At 39.7% G+C, this 21,156-nt stretch overlaps 1 protein-coding gene across 8 annotated transcripts in view; it reads right to left on the bottom strand.

The window, feature by feature from the left end:
* Positions 1-480: 480 nt before the first annotated feature.
* Positions 481-21,156, bottom strand: part of PLEKHH1 (pleckstrin homology, MyTH4 and FERM domain containing H1) — a 54,051-nt gene continuing 33,375 nt past the window's right edge. For 7 of the 8 annotated variants that reach the window (XM_015631307.3, XM_015631310.3, XM_015631311.3 and 4 more), the window contains 16 exons: positions 20,505-20,666; positions 19,543-19,623; positions 18,593-18,772; positions 18,352-18,460; positions 17,368-17,480; positions 16,510-16,686; positions 15,607-15,704; positions 12,904-13,081; positions 12,335-12,490; positions 9,667-9,767; positions 7,833-7,974; positions 6,796-6,938; positions 5,754-5,883; positions 4,032-4,118; positions 3,416-3,562; positions 481-3,110 (listed from right to left, as the gene is read on the bottom strand). In XM_015631307.3, coding sequence (XP_015486793.1) covers positions 2,934-3,110; positions 3,416-3,562; positions 4,032-4,118; positions 5,754-5,883; positions 6,796-6,938; positions 7,833-7,974; positions 9,667-9,767; positions 12,335-12,490; positions 12,904-13,081; positions 15,607-15,704; positions 16,510-16,686; positions 17,368-17,480; positions 18,352-18,460; positions 18,593-18,772; positions 19,543-19,623; positions 20,505-20,666 — 2,181 coding nt within the window. In that variant the 3' untranslated portion in view covers positions 481-2,933. The remainder of the gene's footprint in view (positions 3,111-3,415; positions 3,563-4,031; positions 4,119-5,753; positions 5,884-6,795; positions 6,939-7,832; positions 7,975-9,666; positions 9,768-12,334; positions 12,491-12,903; positions 13,082-15,606; positions 15,705-16,509; positions 16,687-17,367; positions 17,481-18,351; positions 18,461-18,592; positions 18,773-19,542; positions 19,624-20,504; positions 20,667-21,156) is intronic. The other variant, XM_015631309.3, reaches the window with a different exon arrangement.

The following is a 21,156-nucleotide window of genomic DNA, read 5'->3' as shown; positions in this document are numbered from 1 at the left end:
ACAGAGATTAGCTCATGTCACAGGAAGCATTCTGGTTGTCCAAGTGAAAGGCAGCAGCTTGGGGATGTGCCACTGGCTTTTGTGTCAAAAGAAAAGATGTCTCAAGAGAGTGCACAGAGTCATGGGCTCAAGAGCATGCTGGGAATGCTGACTATGATGTCAAAATCTCATGAAGTCCTCAGAATGTGCACTGATGAAATTACCAAGAAGCTGTGTCTTGCAGCAGGAAGTCTGAAAGATTGTTTTAGCAATCTTTTGAAGGAGATAATTTGAACGTTCTGTGCCCATGGTGAAATCATCCACTTTAGCTGAGAGATCAGCAGAGAGAAACAAGGGATCGGTCTAGGGCAGGTTTGTACCAGCTATGGTTTGTGCCTGAATACCAAACACAATCAATGTTGATTTTTGTTTACATCAACTATATTTTGGCTTTTAAAATAGTTTCTTTCATTCTAAGAATAATACACATTAAATTCATGGTTATTAATCCACAAGCTGTATTTTATTAAGAACAAACAGAAATCTCACAGTATCTTCCAGACAGCCTTTTACTTACACACAGCAGTTAGGAACATAAAGGCTTTTGTCATCTCATTCTATGCTGCATTAACAGTCATTGCCAAAAGCACTGATTAAAATAAAAAAAATTATTTTCTCTACCAAAGAATCATACAAAGTAGGTATCTACACAGGGTGGGTGTTTGAAGACAGGTAAGTTATAAATAGGAGTGGCATGTGCATCCATCAGAGTGGGGTGGTCCCTGAAACACTCAAGTATTGGTGAATATTTTTAAGAAAAAGATAAAGTTTTGTGTACCATGCTTCTCAATTTAAAGTGCAATTGTGACAGAAAATAATGAGATTCAGGACAACTCCTGTTTACTTAACATCTCTGTTTCCTGTTGGCCCTGGTACAAGTCTCCTGAAGTCTCTGGGGACATGAGTGTTAGCACTGTGAGGAAATACAGCCTGTGAACTGGAGGCTTCTATGCCTTGAGCATCCCCAGCACTGATGACAGCTCCAGCCTATTCTGAAGCATTTTGTTACTGGTGGGATACCAGAAGCAAACTGTCAAACAGACCCTTCAGATACAGGAGAAATTGTTAGGCACAGGTGATAGAGTGAGGAGGAGTATTCCAGTATTCAAACTGGCATAGCTGTACTAAGATAATTGTGAGAGAGAGGGAAAATAAAAAACTAGTAGCAGGATAGATAAGAGACTGGGAAGTATCTGAGGGAAAACAAAAATCACTAAATACCTTCTTAAAGTTATTTTTGGCTCAGAAAGCTTCTACCCTTTTCTGTATCTTCAAGGGATGGTCTTTAAATTCTTACATGTGGGTACATTACAGTATGTGCAAATCAGGTCACTGTTCATACAATCTTTTCCTATCTTAGGCCTGCCATACTGTTTCTATAACTCACCATGGGATGGTTTGGGGTTGAGTTTGTTTTGTTTGGTTGTTTGGGGTTTTCTGTTTTATATTATAAAGATGCTGAGGAGGGATTGCTTAGAACAATTTTTGTCTGCCCCCTTCTCTTTCAGTCTGTGGCTTTGCACCTACCATAAGCATGAAAAAACTCTTGATGTTATCAGCTCCCCGTGTGCATTAGTTGGATGTCTCATGGTTGGTGGCAGGTACTAGGGAGTAAAAAAACTCCCTGGTATGGTTGGTTTGTTTATTTGCAAATAACTGGTTTGCTATTACTGACTTCTGTCTAGTGGTTGGATTCACTCTGTTTTAATTTGGGAAGGGTGCCCATGAATGCATAATTATTATGAAGTTGGACGTAGTACTTTTCAAAGTGCAGTTATTCTTCCTTGGCTTTTTTATAATGCTTATCAAAATAGCTGAACTTAAACTAAGTAGATTTTGATTTTTTTATGAAGAATTGCTATTTTTCTTTTATTTGTTTAAAATTCAATAGCCTTCTCATAATGAAGTACCTTTGAAAAAGATAAAAAAAAATCAAACGTACCAACATTCTTTAGGAAAGTCAGAAGAACGTGAGTACACATTTGCTGACTACCTCCTCCTTGCTTATGGTACATGAAGGAAGCAGGAGTTTGAAAGAAGCAGCTTCTGTCAAGTCAGAATGGCAGAGCTTGTCTGGGAAGATCTGTTCTAGTTGCTGAAAGACAGAAAAAGTACAAAATTTGTTTGCCTTGTCTTCCTTTGTCTGAGATAATGTGCAGTTCCAAACACATCTACAACAGTGGTTATCAGAAAGTCTTGGAAAGTGCTTGTCTGGCAGTGGAGCACGTGGCACACTGAGCCCTGCCCTGCAGCAGCAGTCTAATGTTCACCTGGTGCATAGAACAGCATCAGTTCCAAAATGCATGGGTCCTGTAGGTGCCAGGGCATCCTCTGACACTGTTCCAGTCCCAGTTGTTCAGAGCACTCAACATGCAAAGACCCTAAGCTTCCACCTTTAAATAAAGTTGAAAATACTCTTAATTACTGCTGAACTCAAATTCTATACTCCCTATTTCAGGTCTGAAATAACCCTTGACTTGCATCAGAATTAGTCTTGTGAGTTTAATTCCTCTTCCTTCTCAGCAATGACTTTCTTTCATGTCTCAGCAAGGACACAAAAGTTTCTGTCTTTTGAAAGCTGAAAATGGGAGGGATCCAAAAAAAAAGTACTTGTGAAGCAAGGCAGTACAGTAGGAGATAGAAGAATGAGTGCAGATGTAATGAGGGGAGCACTGTGCAGGCAAATGACCTGAGGAATGGTATTTTGGATGGAATGTGTCATGGAAAGGAAAACTCCTGCACGGTCCCCCAAATAAATGTTGTTGTTTTTTTTTTGTTTTAAGAGAAAGTACACTACCTCTAAGGAACTTTGTCTATTATTATGGAAAAAGCATCAGAGCCTGCATTAATCTGTGGTATAAAACCAACAAAACCAGCTGATACGGAACAAGCCCTTAGAGCAGGGTGGGCCCCTTTGTGCTTCGGGGCACAGAAGGAAAAAAGCACCGGTTTTCAGTCTCCCAGGGCTTCTTAGCAGGTGTTTTGCTTCGTGAGGGCTGTGTGGAAGACAGCAGTGAAGGAGTTGAACGATAGTTAATGTAGCTGGCAATCAGAAGTGTTGCTTCAACAATCTGGGGAAAAGAGAAAATTATTAACTGAAGGTCAATTAGAGATAAGAATGCCCTTTGATTTTTAGAATCTACTGACCACATAGCTTTTGTAAATGGCTTTCTCCCATGGGATTGTTCTGTTTTAAAATGAAGCTCTAAGAGTCAGGTAGAATAAATCTCTCGCTAAAAGGTTCCAGCTTACAAAGGATTTGTTGAACATATATAGCTAGTGCAGCAGTCACAAGTATCAGTCCCCAGGGCTTGTACAAAACACCCAGCCCTGATGCTGCCAGCTGGAAACAAACTCACTTTTCATTTGTAATTACCTTTGGAATTGCCATTGTGAAGAGGAGTTTTTCAGTGCTGTTTTTTCCAGAACTTCTTTCTTTAGTTTGACTGACTACAATCATGAAGTCATCTCCACAGCCTCCAAAGGTCAGCACAGAGGAGTATGAATAAGACACCTTCAAATGCTGCAGACAGAGTTTGAAAAAGTCATAATTCTGTAAAAAACTCCAAATGTCTATCTTAAACTAACATATTAGATTATTACTACTTCCTGCAAGAACACCAGGTCTCCAGCAGTGAAGGGCAGCAGATGGCTCTATAGGTAAGAGCTGGCACAGAAAGCTCAAGTGAGATCGTGTTTGTAGTTTTCTCCTGGTGTGCTCGATGCCTCACTACTTCAGAGTACAGATTTTGTTATATGCCAGATGGTGGTAGTAAAGCACACACCACTGAGATTTTGCAAGATGTATGAACATGCTTACTGCCCTCCCTTACACTGCAGCTGTAATTTTCCTTTGTCTATGGAGTGTTCAAACATAACACTGACTTCCCTCTGAGTTTTACAAACTACTGGATCCATTTGAAGTTAAAGACAAACTGTTAGTGACTTTCACTGGACTCAGGGGAATGTCCTTCTATGCTTCTGCAACATACCATTGTGTTATAATCCAGTATGCTGATACCATCTTCATTCACAGCTATCCAGACTGGACAGTCTTCCAATGAGGAAGGCAAAATAGGCTGGAAAGAAAGAAAATCATTAATTCAGGTATTTCTTGACCACCACAGAATGATTTCTGATATAAACATTGAGACTTAAGGATAAAGTGAAGATGAGAAAAAAAACTTAAAGGTTTACTGGTGTGAGCTGGTTTGATTTTTAAGATAGCTTTCCGCAAAATCTGGAATAACATTTTCAGATTTACATACACATTTCGGAGTAGTGGCACAAGAGATACAAGGATAACAAAGTCTTTGAAATTAATTAGATGCCATCCATGTGGTTAAAACTGAAGGAAATGCTAGGACAGAGCAACAGCCTGGCAACTCTGCTGAGCACATGTGTTTATACTGCTCCTATCAGGAAGGCAGTGAAACCTGCTGGTTTATATGCCAGGGCACCCAGTACCGTCACATCAATGCCATTTTGTTTCTTACAGAATCTTACGACAAATGTGCATCAGTTGTCTGTTGAAGATGACTTGTTATGGCTAATGACATAAAATCTTTCCTGGGAATCTGCTATTACACAGCTAATGCCATAGGCTTTGCTGTTCAACTGCTGAAAAGTTATAAAATATGTTAATCATCAGGAATACCAACATTATTTCATCTGTGGGTGAACCTATTCTTTATTCTGATTCTTCAGTACACTCAATTACATATTCTGTCAGTAACCTCAAATACCAGTAACCTCTTCTGACAGTAACCTCTTTTAGTCCTGACAGTGGAAATAACTGTCTTTTGAAAACTTCTTGTATATTTACTCAAGAGGTCCCTTTCACCATTAGACTTTTTTTCTGTAACCAGAGCAACTTTGACTTCAACACAAGAGACATGTAACCATGAAGAAGACCTCCCTCAAGCCTTCAACAGCAGAAACTTCTGCCAGGATGGGGAAGATGTTTAATGCCAAAACAGGATTTCTCAGCCAGCCATTATGTGCTACAACATTAGTTCAGGCATAAGCAACAGGTACAGAGCTCTAGCCTGCAATGGGCTGAGGAATGGTACAAGCTACTGGGGGAACCACTCCCTCCAGCTGTTCTTTGCTCTCCCACTGATGCCTGTGGGCTGGTAGCTTACCCAATGTGTACTTTCATTTTTGTTTCTGCAACAGGACATTAGCAGTGCTTGCCTCTCTCATGTGGCAAGGTATACATCCAGCAGAGAACAGGACTGAAGTGCCCATTCTCCTTTGGGGAGGAGAATGAGTCCTCATCAGCTGCCAGGTGTTACTAAGCGGGGGGACTTTTCCCTTCCTCCCCCACTGTGGTATGTAAATGTTATTTTTAAAACTACCACTGCAGCCTTGATGTCCAGGAAAATTCCTGCCTGAGAAAGCTTCGGCAAGGCTTGTAAGGACGGACAGTACTCTGTATCAAGATGAATTGACACGGCCGGGAATCGTCAGTATTTATTTACTGAACACTAGCAACCCCTAGTGGTTAGGATATACTTGTCTTCCTTCTTTTTCAACCTACATGGTACCAGGGCTGCTCTTTCAGAGCAGAGTTCTTCAACTTACTCCCTTTCTGAAGTAGAAGCATTTTCAACCCATGTTATCCAAAGAGGTTTTTAACCAAAGATTACCGTAGATATGTCTCTGCTCAGATAAATCACTCTTGAAAACAGACAAAAGTGGGCTCCAGTTACCTTAGCAGCAAATATTTTGGTTCCAAAGAGAGGCCATTTCCGGGCCACTGTCAAATAAATTCGAATGCATTCTGGTGGAGAGCATCCCTGCAGCACCATCCACTTTGTCGCCAGCCTGTCTGTCAATTGCCTTTAGGAATCCAAAACACAAGACAGTATTATTTACTAATGTCTTCCAAGGAAAGATGTGTAAAATTAGAACAGTTAATAAATATATCTCTTTATTCCAAAAGGGCTGTTCTACACAGCACTTACAGAGGGGGCTGTTAGCACTATCAGTTCTAAAATCTGAATTTATTTTAGCTTTTCTCTACTTCCACATACTTTATCACCTTCCTCATACCTTGCCTGTAGTATGCTCTACATGGAGTAGCAATATATATTAACTCACTCTTGATCTGGCTCACTAGTTTGGCAGCTACCATGCTACATGCAGATGGAGTTTGCTTCCAAACGGAGGTAGCTAACTGTGTTAGTTCCACCACTGCATGCCTAAGTAGCTTAGGATCCATAGGAAGACCATTCTCTCACTTTAAATCAGATAGATCTGAAATCTGTGGCAACACCTGAATTTTGTACACACAGAGCTCTCTGCACAGTGTGTAAGAATTTCTAAGTCAGAGCAACAAAAAACCCTGCCAAAACATATCCTACCAGAATTACTGCATGGCCTGAAGCAACCCACACAAGCTGGCTTTCGGGCTCATGGCAAATGTTAGGCATCTGATTCAACTGACCCTTGTGGAAAGCATAAAACAAAAACTCAGAGAATTCATCTTAGGCTTGGGTTAGTTTGTTGAAACTGAGATGCCTAATTTGGAAGTGAAAGACCTAAACTTCTTGTCTACGGCAGAATTAGCTGGTGATTTGGCTCTTTTTATATTGTTTTTCCTTTTAAAGGGATTTTTTTCCTGACACTTCTGTTTTGTTTGAGTTTATACATCAAATAATCTTGACAGGGCTCCTTGAAACTTCTTAAATGTAAAGACAATTTGGCAAGTAAAAGCTGATCTCAGTGTGAACTGAAGAACCAACAGCTTACCTCAGCTGTTCAGGACTAATGTTTTGCTTGTAGTGTTTGGGGTAGAATTTATCTAAAACTTGGTGGAGAAGATGCTGCATTTTCAATTGTGATGTTGCCCCCGGACCTGAAGATCCCGGTCGATCCAAATCCCCATATTCCACCTAAGACAACATTATAGCTTATAGTGCAACAGAACTATGAGGTTTTTAATGTTGTAGAACATTCCACGAATACCCATACTGATAACTACTGTGTTTATTAGTCATGCAAAAAGACACAGGCTGGGGAATGTTGTCTACAGCATTAACCATAGTAAACGTATACAAAAGAGCAACCACTGAGAACACAACTGCTCAAGGAATTATCTACTGGTCTAAGAGAGTGAAACAATCTCAGCCAGGTATTTGTTGTGAGGAGACACATTCATATAAACTGCCAGGCTTTGGGAATTCATTTTCAACTGGCCAATTAAAACAACAGCATAATTGTAAATAGTTTGGACCATGTCCCCAGCTTCTCCACCTCAGTTTATGCTGTTTTAACAAATACAACACTCAGTTTCAGGTCAGTAAAAAAACTATTACACTGCTTATCATCCCCACAACCCACAATGTGTGTTTTATGTGGTAAAATACTAAATTCAAGCCTGGAGATCTAATGGGGGATGTTAGAAAATGCTCTTCCTGAGTAAGAGGATATTGGCAGTGCAAGAGGGGAAGTTTTTACTATTAATGGAATTCTAGTGGTGGTACTATTTCCGTATCTCTACCAAAGTACTAACTGGAGCAGGTCTGGTGACAGTCCAGCTTCACTCTGTTTTTTCAAATATTTTTCTTGATAAGGAGAGGCACAGCTAGAGCAAATTTCCCTGCAGCAAAAGGTGTTCTAACACATGTATGCTGCTGTAATGTATTTGCCATGGTACATCTGACAGTGTGTTTGTTTGATACACCACACTGTATGTTTGATGCACTTCTGAGGTAAAAAGCTGCTGCTTAGTCAAACATAGTGTACAGTTGAAGGAGGACAACAGAATGGATTTCTGCCATACTCACCTGAGCCATTAGAGCCACCATTTCCAGAGCTAGCTCCTTATTAACAGGAAACCTTCCATTGGCTATTTCATTGCTCACTTGGAAGGCCAGTAGCAACCGCTCACGGTCTGTCTCACCTTTGGCCTGGCTCCGAAAATAGAGCCTAAAAAGTAGAGAGGATTGTGAAGGTAAAAAGATACTGTGAACTGAAAGTACAGCTGGGAACTTGAATCAAGATGAAGCAAAATAAAAGTGTGTTTTGTTTTGGTTTTTTTTTTTTCATTGAGGGGGTACTGGACAGATTTGAGAGCTGATGTGCTTCTCTTCTGGACAAGATTTGAGCAAGGAGGCTCAAAACATGTATTCTAGCTCTGGAAACTACTTGAATTCTGTATGCTAACCACTTCTGGACAGTGAACCCTTATTAAACACAGCTAAATCAGTGTCCATTCATCCCCATCAAGCACAAACAGGCAATATTTAAATTATGGTCTTCTCTGCTTAGAAAGAAAACACAACTACCTCTGCTCTACATGTATAAGCTTCTGTGAGGCAGCCTTGTAGACTCGCCAGCTTGGATTTGACCACTTACACTGAAGACTTATTAAAAAATGTTTCCGTTTGCTTCAGCAGGAAATAAGAGACCCAATGAGCAGACTTTGTTTAAGGAAATTTGCTTGTAAATCAAAGCATCCTATTGTTTTTTTGGGGTTGAAGACACCAGTTTGGGGAATGCTTCCTGGAACCATTCCTCATACTTACAGTCCACAGCAACTAATTCACATATTAATTTCAAGCTACATCTATGGCTATAAATCCCACAATTTCACTACATGATATATTCATTCCAGTGGATCAATTTATTTATTTTTATGTCACTTTGAGATTAACTACACTATTAGGACCATATTGACCTTACAAATGTCATATCAGAGTCCTTCGTGTTAGAACAGTCCAGCCTTGGAAAGACCTTATCAAAACATCCTTGCTGTCTAGCCTATGCACATTCCAGCCCAACAAAATAATACTGCAAAGTTTCACTCCTGAAATAAATACAGCCTTCTGGGCCAAAAGCATAAATTTCTACTTTCACTTCTACTATACCAATGAACAAAATTGACAGGAATTTGTTTCCACCATTACAGTCAACAAAATCTTCATATGTTCAATATCGAGCTCTCTGTTCAGTTTTGGGGTGGCCTTGGTTTCACCTACAAAGAGAATTCATTCCTTGTTCTCATACAGCTCTTGGTTTACTGTAACTCAGAATTCCTATCTGTATTATAAGTGATTAACTCATTCCAGTTTTTGATTTAGATCTTTATCATGTACCTCCCTTCTCTATCATCTTTCATCATCTAACTTTTAACATTTCTTTCTTTATAAAGTTTGGGCACGGCTACTACATATCTCTTCTACACATACAAGAACATTGTTCTTGTATCTTTTTCATCTTTGTGATTGTTCACTTAATTGCAAGTTTCGGCATACTTGTTTTCACTAGTGATTTTTCCTCTAGGTCTCTCTTCCTCTCACCTAACATTCTTCAATTATGTTTTAGGATCTAGGCAAAATAAATTGTGCCAGGGATGCCTTATTGTGTTACATCTAGTTGTAAGCTCATTTTAAGTCTATTCTGCAATTGCAAAGTTTTTTGGGCTTTACCCCTAGGCCATATACTTCTGTATATTTAACAGACAAAAACCATCACATCTCCTGTAGGATTTAACTGCATCTTGGCTAAAATAGTTTTGGCACCAAAGATACTACAAATTACTGGTCATCTACACAGATATATGCAGTCTAGAATGTTCAATTAACAGCAGTAATAATGCCACCCAACAGAGGACAGTACCTGTTCTTATAGGTCAACTTTACAATTCTTGTGCCACCTTCATATTTCCCAGGATGCAACTCTTTTAAGGCTTGTTCCCATTTAGAAATGACATCACAGATCTTAAAAAAATATCAAGGAGAGAGGAGACAAAAACTGAGGTGAAATATATAGCCAAGGCTTGAGAGGAAAGTAAGTGAATAAAATATTGTAAAACACACAAGAAATAGCCTGGATCAACATGAACACAGCTCAAAGTGACATGACACATTCTTTTTCTATTGCACAGTATGCAATAATTAAAGCATTCCAACTGAAAACTCTAACCTGCAGGGGGACACATGAACTCTGGTCTGGCAGTAACTCTCATGGCTATATCTACTTTAGCAAATAGCAAAGCTCAGGAGGAACAGATCTGCACAAACACCCATTCCTAAGTCTCCATGCCCACACTAGTAGTCTGACTGAGTGACCTGAAAGCCCACTACTATGTTGGATGACATCTTCCAGTTCATGTTTCATGTAAAAAGAACCAATTTCATGCTCTCAGGCTGCTCCTTAATGGGAGACAAAGCATGGTTAATAGGAATGATTGGTAGGTTTACATCAAAAGTGCCCTCCTGAGCCAAACTAACTAACGTGTCCTCTGAACAGCAGTAGAATGTGCATGGCTACACCAAACCCTTGGATGTGAATGTCCAAATTTTGGGAATGTTTGGTCCTAGATTCCAACTTTGTGACTCAGACATATTTTTCGTAATAACGTGGTATTTTGTTGGGTTTTTTGTTGTTGTTGTTCCATTCAGCTCCTCCTGGTTATTCTAGTCCTTTTACAAGTGGTCTAATGAAAGCCCCTACTTCTCTTTTCATGGCATCCTAATGAAAGGAATGTGAGCATAAGCAACCACATGAAATGCATAATCAGATCTCCAAACCTCTCTTCAGCTACCAAGATTTACAGATTATTTTTTACTTGCCAAGGCAAAGTGATGTCTTTGATTGTCTCAAGCTCCTTTGTTTGCTCTGATACCTCATCTCTCCAGATGGTCCAATTACCAGCAAAGCTCCAGATTACCTGATTTGTATCAGGCCATGAAAACAAACTATATAATTTGGAACTCTTTGTGGTAGTTTCCTTTTAAACCATCTATTTCAAAGTTATTGGTATCCTCTCCTTCTGTTGCTTAATGTGAAATGTTACACTGTGTAAAGTTCCCTACAGGTATCAGGATCTCTTCAAAGTTGCCACCACACTTATTCCTCCATTAATGCTGTTCTCAAAGCATTGAAAGCATCTTCAAATTATTCTCACAGATTTGTACCAAAATCTGATGGATCTCATTCATGGCAGCCACCCTGCTCAATTAAGGCTGCTCAATTTAGCTGCAGCACAGGTAAAAATCTCCAGATGGAAGTCACAGGTGCTAACACTTCATCTCTTTCTTTACCCCTTGATCTGAGTCACTACACTCTTTCTGAAAGTGAAGCCATACTCAGCAGAGCTTTCTCCCCTAAGTATGCTCATGAACAATTAAAGATTGAGTTATCTGGAGCTAGCACAGAGATACTTCATAATCCAACAGACGGAATTTATAGACATGCCAAAAGACTCACAGCCTAACATAAATTTGTCTCAATTACGAGGGTCATGTTTGAAGTCAGTTGTGATATCTGATCATGCTGGCTAGCTCAGCCATGTTTCAATTTCTAGTCAAGACAAATTCAGCTTTAATATGTGCTAAAATCTGAGTTAGACTTTTTAAAATTTGACCGATTTATCACCTACTAAATTAGATCTTTCTATTAAGAACTGTATCAGATTAGGCTAGCTAATTATAGAAGCACAGAATCATTTAGTTTGAAAAAAACCTTTAAGGTCAGGAAGCCTAATCATCAAACCAGCACTGCCAAGTCTACCACTAAACCATGTCCCCAAGTGACACATCTACAGATCTTTTAAATACCTCCAGAGGCAGTGACTCCACCACTTCCCAAGGCAGCCTGTTCCAATGCTTGAGAAACTCTTTCAGTGAAGTAATTTTATAATAGGCAATCTAAACCTCCCCTGAAGCATCTCTGGGCTGCTTCCTCTTGTTCTGTCATTTGTTACTTGGGAGAAGAAACCGACTCCCACCTGGCTACAGCCTCCTTTCAGGCTATTGTGGAGAGCAATAAGGTCCCCCTGAGCCTCCTTTTCTCCAGACTAAAGAACCTCAGCTCCTTCAGCTGCTCCTCATCAGACTTACCCCTCCAGCTTTGTTGCCCTTCTCTGGACCCACTCCAGCACCTCATGTCTTTCTTATTGTGAAGGGCACAAAACCAGTGCTGAGTACAGGGAGACAATCACTTCCCTGGTCCTGCTGACCACACTATTTCTGATACAGGCCAGAAATTCCATTTGCCTTCTTGGCCACCTGGGAACACTACTGGATCATGTTCAGATGGCTGTTGGCCAAGACCCTTAGATCCTTTTCCTCTGAGCAGTTTTCCAGCCACTCTTCCCCCAGCCTGTAGGGATGCATGGGGTTGTTGTGACCCAGCGCAGGAATTAATATCTCATCTGTGAGTATTAACCAAGATAGACAATATCCAAGTTTATTTGATCTTCATTCATTAAGAAAGCTTTATTAACCATTTAACAGTCCTTCAAAGATGCATACTAAAGGTAGAAGAGGAGAAAAATAAATACCTTCATATTGCCGGGCAAACAGTGTTCCAAATTCCTGCCAGAAGGATCATCTGTGAACAAAGAAAATCCCATATGGGATGGCTTCCTCATTCCTGTTTCCTGGTTCAGTCTCTGGATGAATTCATCAACTGATGAGGAACCATCAAAACCTACAACCTGCAATGAAAGAAGACTGAGGATACAAGAACTGTGACCATTGATGGGTATCACAACTAATGAAGGTGGTTTCCTATGGATTAGCATCTCAGGATTAACTGCCAGCTCCAGTGACAACACTTGTGTATTGTCTCCTTTCATATCACATATATATTCATATCTTTCCCATATCGAGACACTTCCAACTTCTCTCCCTTTTTCTTAGCTACCTTTTCTTCCCAAGATCTGTAGAGCTAGGGATGAATTCCTTTCACTTTCCTGGAAAATCAGCTAGTACAGCAAAAAGGAGAAGGAGTGTTTATCTCCCAATTCCAGACGTGTATAAATACCATGGTACCACACATCCACATGAAGCAGGCAGGCTATGGTGCAGTCCTCTAGTGCCCAGAAGAAAGGCAGCTGCGGTGGCTCACCTGGTACGTTCCATTCATGAAGTGCACTGGGATGCTGAAGGGGAGTGAGTGGTGGTAGGGATTTCTCAGCAGGATGGACACGATCTCCATCCGGGAGGGCTTGGCTTCCCGCTCTCCAGCCTGCACGGTGCGGTCTACTGATCTCTGGCAGTAGATGGCATACTTGCCTATCTCACTCCTAGGCAAACATGAGGAGAGAACAACAAATATGCTCCAAGTGCCATGTCCTCTTCAATTTCCCATGCTGTGACAACACATTCCTCCCTCAGGCTTTTGCTCAAGGAAAGATATATCTCTACGCAGATACACTTTCCATCTCAGACTAACAGCCCAAGTGAAAAGCTACCACACAAACCTGAGCTCCAAGGACCTGTAAAACTAAGGCAGACAATGGACTCTCTAGGAAACACAAGAGTATTCCCTGCCTGCCTCTATGTAGAATGGACACAGTTCCTCTTCTGTGCCCTGTTGCTGTCATAGTATCTGTCAAGTCAAGGTCAATTCACCCTCAAAGTTGCTGTCATGCCAGTGGAATTCAGTTACTATCATGTCAAGTCCTGGTAAATATGGAGTTGTATAATCCTGTGAGACTAATGCACTACAAGCTCTGTTTATTAATTTACATGGTTGTACAAATTGTAAGTTTCCATTTAACTCTATATGCCAACCAAGAGAGTCGACAGAGATTCCAAGCAAGCTTAGATTTGTTGACAGTTCAATATAGGATAGGGATAGTTTCCGAGAGGATCAGTTTACTGTCTTACTGAAGAGAGTGCTCCACTGAGCAGCATCAAAAAGATATGTCTCTAAAGTCAAGCAGGAATGGTCAGCTGCACCTTTCACAAAAATGTTAACAATGCATACACTCCATAAGTTCTGAAATGGAAGGATTTATATGGATTTGTAACTGTGCTATATCTTTGCATGAGAAAATAATTCCATTCAAGATTCCTTCAGGAGCTCAGTACATGATTAAATCTCCAGTTAAATCCCTACAAGCAACATGGAAGTCAGGAGTTCTGGCTGTAGCAATATATTATTCACTTCCCCAGTAATGAGCTTGGATAATATTCAAATAGATAATCTTGCTTCATCAAGAAGCTGTTACGTCTGGTTTCCAGATGCTCCTGAACCCTGTGACTTCTCACTTAGAACTCTGTCCCACTTTTCTTCCTCCCTTTAGAGACTGGATATGTACGCTGAGATCACCTTTCAGAAAAAACAAGACCTAGAATTAAGATCTATAATTCTTCTAATTAAGATCTTTTAATACCTAGAATAGATCTAGACTTTAGGCATTATGCAGTGTAAACATTCTAGTGTCTTGTTTGCTGTGTGAAACAGGGAAAGCATATCTCTTTAACTGGTCAGGAAACAGCTGTATCTGCTCCATCCAAAGAGAGGTAAGTATTCCTAGAGCTAGGGAGAAGGAGTCATGCTAAATCCCTTTAGCAACTACTCTAAATCTAAGCTAAACTACAGGTGAACACAGACTCATTTTCATGTAATTTCTGGGTTTTTTTTCTAGCCCTAATAATTGTTTCATTGCTGGATCATAAAAATAAACTTCCTCTTTGTTTCTGTTTGGAGTGTATTTGTTGACAAAGGTGATTTTGGGCAGACCATCAGCATAGTACAGCTTGAAGCTGATGCAATAAATCAATTACATACGGCCCAGCAAATCCTTATGAAATTCAACAGTCTCCACAGTACAGGAGCTCCACTAGTGAGTTGAATGGGTCATCTGGGAGCTGGTAATGGACAGGTTTGAAGAGATGGCTCCTATAACTAGACAAAAGATCCCTAACATGTTATCTGAGCAAATGGAGAGATAACCTGAACACTGAGGTGTGCCCAATACCTGCATTTTTGCTTTTAAGAAGAAATAGCAAATGTGAGGAAACAGTTAAGAAAATAAAATACTTAATAGAAGTACATGTTTCTTTTGCAGTGCCAGGAGACTTTTAGCTTGAGTTCCATGACAGATTTAGACTTATTAATTGAATATGAATATTTGTTTGAATGAATTTTTTACTTTTACTCCTTTACTTTTGTCCTAACAACAGTGTATTTTTGCAACAGACAGCTAGACATCTCTAGTTGTGACCTCCCAGCTAAGGACACTGAGATACACTGAAGAACAGATCACCATGGAAACAAAGAGCACAGCATGAACAATGGAGAAAAACTTCTTGCTGCTCCCATAGTTACATACCAAAGAGGTTGGAGAAAATAGTACTAACTTATGTTTCAGGTTTGTTAGTTTTTCCTAACTTTTTACGGTTCCCTGAGATGTTTTATGCCTCACTTTTGTTATGGCACTTTGCCTGCCTGCTAACCTGGCAGTAAGAACATGATCACCTGAAATCTGAATAATTCATTCCAAGTAATTACTTTGGTCTGTCTTTCTGTCAATAAAAGAAAGTAGCTGCATAAGCAAAAAACTTCCCAACATAGCTCCAGTTATATCTATAAAAAGTTCTTTTGCTAATATAGGTCACTCAGTTTTGTGAACTAGCTTCATCTAAGTGACAAATTAATGTGAATGGTTGAAGGGACACAGCTTTATACTACTGGAAACCTTCTGTCCTCCCTCTCAATATATATTTGTAGGTGTGTGTTCCAGAATTGCTTCCCTCCTTATCTGTAGTGGGTGCAAGAGGCAGTCAGCTGAGCCAAATGAAATGCTGTTGCAGTCCTTACCTGGGGTCTGCATGTCGCTGCAAGTGCTGTTTGATGTACCAGAGGAAGTGATGTTGAGGCAGGAATAGAGGAGCACATAAAGCCAGGAGCTGCCAGCACTGTGAACACAAAACTGGACATCACTCTTGTTCTGTACTTCTTGCCTGTAGTCTTTCACAGAATACTACAGCCAAAATGATGGATGGTGACCAGTGCTTTTTGGAATGACCCTGTTTGGATGTGTAGGTCAAGATGTTTCAGAGGGCAGTAATGGTCAGACAGACTGCTCTTCTGTATCTCAACCTGGATGCTGAGAAGAGTTCTATATGATCGGCTACTTTCTGAAAATTTTAGTGTGACCACAACAAAATAAGATTTAAATTAATACTATGTAACTGAAAATCATAACCAAAAAAGCACTGGGAAATTTTATTCAAATTAGATCCATTATTATTCAACATGATTTTAATGTCTCATTTGAGCTGGGAATATTGTAATCATGTACGTACATTCATGCTGTAACTTATTAATTTTGTTTACTCAACAATTACAGTGCAAGATTCAGATTTCACGTTTAATAGTAATATTCATGACTTGTATGCTGTTGATTATCTAAAATGCAAAACAAAATTAATACCATGTGACAGCTACAGCAAGACCACACAAGCTATGAACTTTGATTCTGAATATGGTCTGAACACACCATTTGCAAGTGGTAAACAGTTACATTTAAACTGAAATTTGTTTTTCAAGTAGTTATATTCCTAGTGTTCTTCTCTGCAGATCAGTGCTAAGATTCTCTTTTCCCCGGCACACCTTTAGCACAAGCACTATTTTAGGAGAACCAGTCCAAGAGCTATTAATTAAAAACACAGGACTAAGTGGAAAGTTTTTGCAGAGTTGCACTAAATAAGAGGAACTGACCTGAATGACTGAGTGGTTCTGGGGTTGTCGGCAGCTGGTCTGTTTAACAAGCTGACAGTAAATTTCATTCTGCAGCTCAGTATGTGTCAAGCACACCTGCAGTGCTGTCTGGGCAAGTGACACATGGTAATCAACAGAGGATGCCTCCACAGGAACATTGATGAACAGCTGACAGGACTGTAAAAGGGTAGAAGTTAATGCCACAAATACAGCAACTTTTCTCTGGTACTTTCCAGGTCAGGTTCACCAGATGTATTTATTAACTTACAGACAGTTAATAAATAACCTTGAGAGGAGGGAAGAGAGCAAATACTTAATTCCTTTTCCTCCTTTCTTAGTTATTGCAACTAAAAAAATTTACTCAACCTCCCCCAGCCTAAGGAACTTACAAGTCAGCAAGGGAACTGAGGGGAAAATGTGCTTCCTGCTTTCCATGCCTGTGTTTTACCATGTTCACACTGTTCAGTCTCATTCCTGATCTTATACTTGTAAAATGTCATCTCCAGCAGCTTCACCACTGGTTTTACTGACACAACTGAGTTTGCCAGTGAATTGTTTCTGTTTCTTTCAATCCAGCTACTTGAGAGGAAAGAGGAAGAAAAAGCTAATTTTTAAGCATAAAGTCTGGGGAGAATTACTTCTAAACCTAGATTCTGCACAGGAAAAATTAATCTTCCAAAGAATGAATGACACTTAAAATCCAACAGTTCTCTTGCAATTAAATGAACCAGCAGGTCTGTCTAAAGCAACCCATAGTGACAATAAATACAACTTTGGTTGTACAACATGACCAAACAATGTTACTGCCCCAACAACAGAGCAAAATAACTGAAAACCATGCAATGTCCTTTTAAATACCTTAAAAAGTTTCAGGGCTTCAGTCTGTAGAGCCTCTGATGGCAGAGTAGTGAGGGATGTGTGCAACCCATCTTTACTGTAGCACAACATTGGATGCTTCCACAGAGGAGAATCTGAGGTAGCAGATGGGCAAAAACATGCAGTGTCAGAAACAGGAGAGAGAGAACAGTGTCCATGTTGACAAGGAGCCTTGCTGAGATGGCAAAGCACCCAAAGAAGCAGCACTGTAATCGGCCACACTAGCTTTGGTGACACTTCATCGATTTCAGCAAAGCCACCATGGATAAGGGGTCACCAGCAGCATTAGTCATCATCAGAAAGAAGTATTGGCATCCTCAGTCCTGCTACATCAGAGCTTTTTATTAGCTGGATTCTAGTGAGAAGCTGCTCAGGTGTGTGTTCAAACCAGAAACACAAACCCTGCCAGGGCAGCTGCCTGCAATAGGGGTATTTGTTAGTGCAAGTCACTACCCAACAGGATATGGGTCCAGAATATGTAAGAGTGCAAGAAGAGAGTTTTAAATATGAATGCAAATGTTAACATATATTTGAGAACATGGTGCACAAACATAAATGCATAAGAGAAGTAGCAGACAAGCATGGATGTATATGTAAGAGTTTATATGTGCAAAGAGAGAAACAGATGGGAAGGTCAGTGTGTTTGAGTGTATTTAGAGAAAAGAGCACTTGTTTGTATGGTCAAGATTTCCTGCAAAGGAAAATCAAGACCAACAAAGACAGGGAAAAATTTAAGCTCCAGTCCATTTTTGAATTTGAATTACTATTACAGACATTTCAGAGGCTCTGATAAATGACATGACAATGTGATGGAATTGTCTGAGAACAAGGGGAGAAGGACATCATGCCACATGATGTACTACTGAGAATCCTCTTCCCTCACATCTTAGACAGGATTAAACTGGGAATTGAAATTATTCTTCCTTCTGCTTTGCTACCATGGAAGAGTTTGTGGTGCTTACTTACTAGGGTCTCCCTCTGCATCCAGTAGCTTTCCAATGAGCTGTTCGTATGATGTGCCTACCGTGGCATTACTGCTACCAGCTGCAACAGTCAGATGGTACAGCCAGGTGTTCTAGGCATAAGGATGAGAACAGTATGGGTCAATTCAGACCTTTTTTCTACCAACAGGTTAAGCCTGTATGACCCATTTGCTCATTGTTACCAAAAGACTCTTGCTGTCCAAAAAAAAGACTGCTTTTTATACCTTCTCCTGTTTGGTGCGGATAAGTAGATACGTGGGACTCTGGTCCTGTGGGTGAATCACCAGTGTACAGTGGGATGAGAGAAGTCCTCCACCAGTGGTTTCATAATCTTCATCAGAGTCACAGGAACGGTCTACTTCTTCCACCTTGGACTCACGCAGAGGCAGGTGCCCTAAAGGACACTATGAGGAGCAGAAGCACATTAGATAAATGTAATTCATCTCCCAGTATGGACAGGGAACACTGGGAAAGAAAAGCCAAGTAAAATGAGACTAAGCAAATAAAAAGATTTTTTTTTCCCCCAAAAGATACTGCTTTCTTCCCCTCACACTTGAGGGTCAGTTGCTTAGTATCTTGACCCACTGTTTTCTGACCCTGGTCAGACTTTCTGCTTGCTACTGGGAAAGAAATACTTTTAAAATTTCCTAAGTAGTTAGATTCAGACAAAAGAGAGGCTATCTGCTGTGCTAACTCTGGAGGTCAATCCCAAATATGAGTCACAGTATTTTTTGATATTCTAAAACTTGGGTTTGACATCACCAAGACAAAGTAATTGACCATTGGGCAAGGTGTCCAGAAATGGAAACACATTACACTGATTGCTTCCCTCTTCCCAGAATGTTGTTACTACCTGTTTTCATGATGATAATGCAGGATCTATCAGCTGCTGTATAAAAGTCTGCTCAAAGGCTACACAAGACCAAGTGGAGAAAGTGAGGAACAAGATACAGAGTCATCTGAGAAAGAGCAATCACTTGCCTTTTAAGTCTGCTGTCATTTAAGCTTAAGAAGATAAAATCAGGGAAAATATTGATTCTCTTACTGGAACAGGTGCTGTTAGAAAAGAAGTACAACCAAGAAGGACCTGAGACACAGAAGCAGTAACAGTAAAGAAAACTTCATAAGAAATGGGAAAGGAGGGTCCAAGAATAAAAGGAGAAAAAGAAATTACCTTATCTTCATGATTTCGATAATAGTAGAAAGTTTTTCCAATCAGTGCACACCAGACCAGCTTAGAGTGACCATGCTTGACCTGTAAGGAGGACAAACACATAATGTTTTTAGTATCAGCAGTATTGCCAGAATGACTCTCTAGGACTTCAACTTTCAATTCAACTCTCCCTTAAAACTTTGCATGTATCATTTGTTTTATGCTAAAATAAGCTCCTCTCAGAACACACAGGGCACCCCTTCCAAAAACAGGCAAGTACATCCCACCCAAGTGCATGGAAGATACGTGCTTGTGAGAATGGGTCTAAGATTTTGTGAAGCGTTTTTTTCATAAAAACTTATAATTTCTGTATACTGGTATACAATATTAAGGATAACCTTGTAAAGATTATGAAAACAAAGCAGTTCATCTCAGCAAGAAAAGACCAATATAGTCTAGACACCTGTTTCCTATTGCAGATGAATAACCTTTAGATGCAGGTTATCCTTAGCCATTTTAGAACCTGACAAGAATTATATTAAAATATCCACAGTAGGTTGCAATGTCAACTAATCTATGGAAATTATATAAAGAATAAGAATTTTCAGCCATTCTACTTTGTACCAATGTACCTACAATCTGTTATGACAGAACTAAATGCTAGCCTGAAACCATACAAGCCATTTTTTTGAAACTCTCCTATATCACCAAGTTTAAGATCAATTAAATGTGACATTCAGAATATCATGGGTTTTTTACCATTTTAAAAAAAAAAAATAATTTTTTTTTGTTTGTCCCATCCCTTATCACTTATATTAATGTTTCACTCTGAAATACAGAAATCTACAGCCATTTTTCCTTCTTTCCCTACTCTTACAGAGAGTAGCAAAATACTAATTTGTTGCTCACATTCGCTGTGCAAACCAAGAAGTTGGTACACTGTCAATTCTGAGCTAAACATAAAGTATTAAATATTATTTTACCTTTGTGAGCCAGCCTTTCACAGTAGGTTTAGCATCACTGTGAGGAACACCAGCAGGTCCGCTCACTTGTACTCTCAGGATACTCTGTAGGACATGAATCCATTCCTCCAGGATGTTGGGAGAGTCTGCTGTCAGGAAGTAGGTTCTCTTTTCTGTCACAAGCTGAAAGGAAAAGGAGTGAGAAAGTGTGAAGCTGCACACATAAAAATCTTTTCTTCAGTTGTTGAGTTTCTTTATCCCATATAGGTTCTTTTGGTCATTCAGGAGAGATTTTTTGAGGGTAAGAAAAAAGGTGCTAATCCTCAAAGCCCAAGTGAAAAAAACAAAACTCAGATGAATCAATTTCCACAAGCTTTATTGCTGTTGGATACTGTGGCTTTGTGTCTTCTCTCATCCTTTCTTGTTTCTCAGTACTGCTGCTAGTTTTTAATTTTAAAGGTGATTACATAAATATGGGGTTTTGCTGCCTTCACTTTGTTTTGCATTTTGCCTTCATTACCCTGTGACTGAGAGGAAAGATGCTATAAATCTAATTGTATTAGGCCTTAGCAACTTCAGTTCCATAAGGGCAAAAGGTAGCTCAGAAGCTAGGCCATGTAACTTTCAAAGTATAAAAGAAACTTTATTGCTGCCTTTCTTATTAAGTCAATAA

This window comes from Parus major, chromosome 5, assembly GCF_001522545.3.
Source record: "Parus major isolate Abel chromosome 5, Parus_major1.1, whole genome shotgun sequence".
NCBI lineage: Eukaryota > Metazoa > Chordata > Aves > Passeriformes > Paridae > Parus > Parus major.
This window is presented reverse-complemented; position numbering and strand designations above follow the sequence as displayed.